Raw genomic sequence first — 5,137 nt, forward strand, 5'->3', positions numbered from 1 at the left:
TTTGTATAACAATTAGCAATGCTATCCTACATAGTTACAGTATTGGTGAATTGTCTATTTTGCATTTATTCCCTATGGATACAGACGATATGGTTCCTATCTCCCTAGCGTAAGTTGATCTTAAAAATGAAAACTATTACTTATTCCTAATTAATTTAGATTGTTGATAAATTGTTTATTTCACATTTAGGTCCCCTATGGATACGGACGATTTGGCATCTATCTCTCTAACGTAAGTTGATATTAAGAAATGAAGACTATTGATAAATTTATATTTATGATTAACTAGATTAAATAAGCATTATACATAAATATTGTCGATACCGCTAATCTATTTTACAACTCTAAAGTAGGTCTTTATTGGATGATTCAACTGATGATATGATATTAGCCACTTTAGTGCAAGATGTAGAATCTACCATCAGTGTGCAGTGTATGGGACCCAATCCCGAACCTGAAACCGTGACAAAAAAACCTTCATCAACCGTGACTTGTGAGTATAACAAACCACATGTATTACGTTATTATTCATGTTCTTCTATTTAGCCTTTCTAAATTCCCCAATTACATCCCTGGATCCAGGCCCATGTGCAGTAGCCACTTTTGTTAAGCCTGCAAAACCAAAAGCCCAGACACGAACGGCTCCCAGCCAAATTATTGTACAAATGGATGAAGAACCTACATCCTCAGTCTTACAGTATGTAAATATTACCAATCAAGATTCACATAACAACCATGTGGCTATCGATCGGCCAGAGACATTGAAAAATATTAAGATTTCCAACCCTTTATTCAACATAAATAAACCCCAAGGTATATATGTGTGAATAATATATACACAGTCAAATATTATTTTCTTATCTTAGGTCTCTTAACATCTGTTCAACCTAAGTCATCAGTTATTTTCAAAACCTCCGACACAACATTTATTCAACCTAAGTCATCAGCTGTTCTTCAATCAACCTCCACTACAATATCTGAATTATTACCAACTATTACCATTGATCCAATTGAAATGACAGACGTGCAAATGAGTGCCTATAAAGTCAATCTAAATGAAACAAATACATGCAATTTCTATGGCGGTCAGCTACCCCAGAATGTATTTTTCTCAACACTGTATCCAAAGGTAATACCAGGAGGTTTCCATAACTTAAGTGGTCGCCTGGTACCTAAGGAAGTACAAATATTATTAAGTTTCGGCCCACGGTATTGCCCTATTAAGACACCTACCATCAAGGATTATTACTTAGCATTGGATAGTTACAATGAAATGTACCAAGATCAGTGCATAAATTTAGACTATCAAAGTCCATTAGAAATGCAGCTACATTATGCCCAATTTTTGAGAATCATAGAGGATTATCAGGAGCCACAACAAACTCAAACTCAAAAGATATTGTTTCAATTATATAAGTATACCTCCGAGTACTTAGATTCACAAAAAGATTTAATAATAGTTCAAGCAGATAAAGGCCATTCTACCTGCTTGATGAAAAAACCGGAATATATTCAAAAGATGCATGTGTGGATAAATCATAATTTGGAGATAGGATCTTATGTATTGAATACAGAAAATCGACAGGTTTTATTTAATTATTTAGCTGCAAATTACAGAAAAACAGTTAAGCCGCTTATTAGATGGTATCAGCAGAAACCAACATCATTCCCGAAAAGTCTACTAGTTAGCTTGCAGCAATTACTGACCAAAAACAATCCTACCTTACCATATCTCTATGGTACTGTAAAACTGCACAAGAAGGAACAACCCATGAGGCCCATATGCAGTCCAATAGGTTGGTATATCCATCCACTTCACCAATTAGTACATTATGTATTGAAGAAAACCCTGTCAAACCGCATGTCCTCTCATAATTTGATCAATATGAGCTATTTAACCGGGCATATATTGCATCTTCAGCATTTGCCAGGCTATGTATTCGTGTCCTTGGACATAAGAGACATGTATCCAAGAACCAGTATCACATCTCTCTGGCGCACATTGAAGAATCTTATGTGTTTGCCATGGTTCCTTGAGTCCTGTCCTATTCCTATATCTATGCTTAATATGGCATTAGAATATATATTGAATACCGCTAACTATTTCACCTTTGAAGATAGATGTTATAAGCAGGCAGAAGGGTTGCCACAGGGGGTGCAGCCTCTGGAATCCTGGCAACCATTCATCTGGATTCCCAAATAGAGATACATACTCCAGCTTTATTTCACAGGCATAAAGTACATTCTTGGTGGAAATATGTCGATGATGTTCTGTTATATATGTCACGACACGATGTATCTTCTTTTATGGACACATTCCAGGATTTAGTGGGTTATGAAGTCACATATGAAATAGAGGCCGAAAATCCGTTATTTAACAATTATCCTACTATATCTTATTTGGATTACAATATTATACATGCGCCCTCTGGATATCTAATATCCTTATATCGGAAAGAACACCAATCAATGAGGATGCTGCATTATACATCTCATACCACATATCAAGTTAAAAGATCAGCTATACTCTATCATTTACGGCATGTTATCTATAGAACCAGCATAGAATATTTAGAACAGGATCTAAATAATTGCATAACCCAAATATTGTTAAATGGATATCCTTACGCATTGCTTCAAAATGTGTTGCAACATATTTCAATATCTTATATGCATCAGAATTCTAGATATATCCAGAAACCAACTTACGCGCGTTATCAATTAATAACAAAATATATAGAAAACCCATCTTATCCTGGCTTACAAGCTAGGCAACCACATCCACGTCGATATAGAAGAAGTCTTGTTTTCAGTTGCGACGAGATATCCAAATTACTTATGCAAACAGCAAATATCTTTCATGAGGAGATTCAACCTTTCTCACGCTCTGAAACGTTATACACCAAATTGAATATGTCTCTACGATCTATTTCCTCCTCTACAACAGCAATACCTCTACGGCATCATATACTGATGGTCAGTTGCCAAACATGCGGAATAGGATTCTTTTGTACCGGTAAAGGTAATCCCAATGAACTCATAGAAGATATATGTCGGGATTCAAAATCACCTATTTCAATCCATATGGGCTTATATCAGCACAAAGGAGTAACACGCTATGTCAAATTACCAATTAATACTGATATGCAATTACAAGACCAATTATATGTCTATCAACAAATATATCGGTCAATGGGCATAGAGTGGAATAGTTCACAGAATTATAATATAATCCCACGTTTTCTAGCCCAAGGATTAAGGGCATACTTGGAGAAAATACCAACAACTTTACCTATCCAGCAACAAAAGCAACGCAAACGTCATATTAATACTTCCAAATAGATGTAATAACCAACATTGTAAACTACTTATCCTATTAAGTATTAGAAAACATTAATGTATATAATTACCTATTGTTATATCTTGTAACTCATCTCATATCTTGTAACTCATATCTCATATAAAATCTTATGAAGAGTCAAATATCAGTATCTAGAAATATGCATATTACACATAAAAAACATTTATATACATGTACTTAACAATTTACAAATACACAAGTTTAAACTTGCACATGTTACTTAAACAGAAATACATTTTAAAGTACAAGTTATTGAACAATTCTAATATAAGTATCAAATTAATGTCTTGAACAAGCATATCACACTTTATATGTATTTAACAACCTACAGATAAAACATGCTCAAATTTGCATATGTTACTCAAAAACAGAAATACATTTATAAGTGCAAATCTATTGAAAAATAACTAATAAGTTATCCTATTAGAATGCTTATATATTCCTCACAAAATTAAAATAATTAAATAGACTGTAAAAGTTCAAAATATTGTATATTTTTTAAGTGCAAATCTATTGAAAAATAACTGATAAGTTATCCTATTAGAATGCTTATATATTCCTCACAAAATTGAAATATATAAAAATTCAAAAATTGTATAATTGATTACATATATTAAATAAATATATAAAAAACTGTAAAAGTTCAAAAATATTGTATAATTGATTACATATATTAAATAATTGTATAATTGATTACATATATTAAATAAATAGACTGTGAAAATTTAAAAGCATATTGCATAATTAATTACATATTATTAAATAAATAAAATAATACATATTGGTCACATATTAAATAAATAACTGTGAAAATTTAAAATACATATTGCGTAATTAATTACATATTTATTAAATAAAGATTAAATACATGTTGATCACATATTATAAAGATAAAATAAAATAAAAATAAAAATAAAAATAAAATAAAATAAAAATAAGGCTACTATGCCCACATCTCACATCCTAGTCTGTGGAATTAGTACACACAAACTATTATGCCTTGAGACGTCAACATTATAAATTCCAGAACCACAAACATTGCCGTCTTTTTATATATCCTTTTATGGCCTCCACCATTACTCAGATAAGACTACAATATAAGTATCTTCCAAAATATATATACCTTAAGATGTCGACATTATAAATTCTAGAACCACAGACATTGCTGTAAATTATGTCGTCTTCATGGAAAAACGTGTATCATCAAGCAATATTTGCATAAAAAGTATAAGGAGGACCATGATAAGATCCGAAAACAAATACATGTCATTGATTATATTGCTCCAGACGGTTCGTTGTTAACGTTAGAAATACATGATTTCTCTGGGTCATATATACCGCAAGATTTACGTAAATTATACATAACAATATCGGATGTATTTATATTAGTTTATGCTGTAAATTATGTTTACAATTAAAATGCAGAATGTAATTATCAGAAATTATACCTAACCTAATGTGCTTTAATGAAAACGTCGAGTCGTCTTCATGGGAAGTTGACTAACTGGAAAAACGTGTATCATCAAGCAATATTTGCATAAAAAGTATAAGGAGGACCATGATAAAATCCGAAAACAAATGCATGTCATTGATTATATTGCTCCAGACGGTTCGTTGTTAATGTTAGAAATACATGATTTCTCTGGGTCATATATACCGCAAGATTTACGTAAATTATACATAACAATATCGGATGTATTTATATTAGTTTATGCTGTAAATTATGTTTACAATTAAAATGCAGAATGTAATTATCAGAAATTATACCTAACCTAA

At 31.6% G+C, this 5,137-nt stretch overlaps 1 protein-coding gene across 1 annotated transcript; it reads left to right on the plus strand.

Annotated features, from left to right (window-relative positions):
- Positions 1-367: 367 nt before the first annotated feature.
- LOC119662915 lies at positions 368-2,204 on the plus strand. Its single transcript, XM_038072569.1, has 2 exons — positions 368-493; positions 547-2,204. The coding sequence occupies exons 1-2, from the start codon at positions 382-384 to the stop codon at positions 825-827; spliced, it is 393 nt and encodes a 130-aa protein (XP_037928497.1). The 5' UTR covers positions 368-381; the 3' UTR covers positions 828-2,204.
- Positions 2,205-5,137: the final 2,933 nt, after the last annotated feature.

Source organism: Teleopsis dalmanni, unplaced genomic scaffold (assembly GCF_002237135.1).
Source record: "Teleopsis dalmanni isolate 2A unplaced genomic scaffold, ASM223713v2 unscaffolded_contig_0007, whole genome shotgun sequence".
Lineage (NCBI taxonomy): Eukaryota > Metazoa > Arthropoda > Insecta > Diptera > Diopsidae > Teleopsis > Teleopsis dalmanni.

Bases quoted from the DNA above. Each gene is read 5' to 3' on its own strand.
- LOC119662915 (XM_038072569.1), top strand. From the start codon at position 382: ATGATATTAGCCACTTTAGTGCAAGATGTAGAATCTACCATCAGTGTG. The intron at 494-546 runs GTGAGTATAACA...TCTTCTATTTAG, and splicing joins ACCTTCATCAACCGTGACTT to CCTTTCTAAATTCCCCAATT.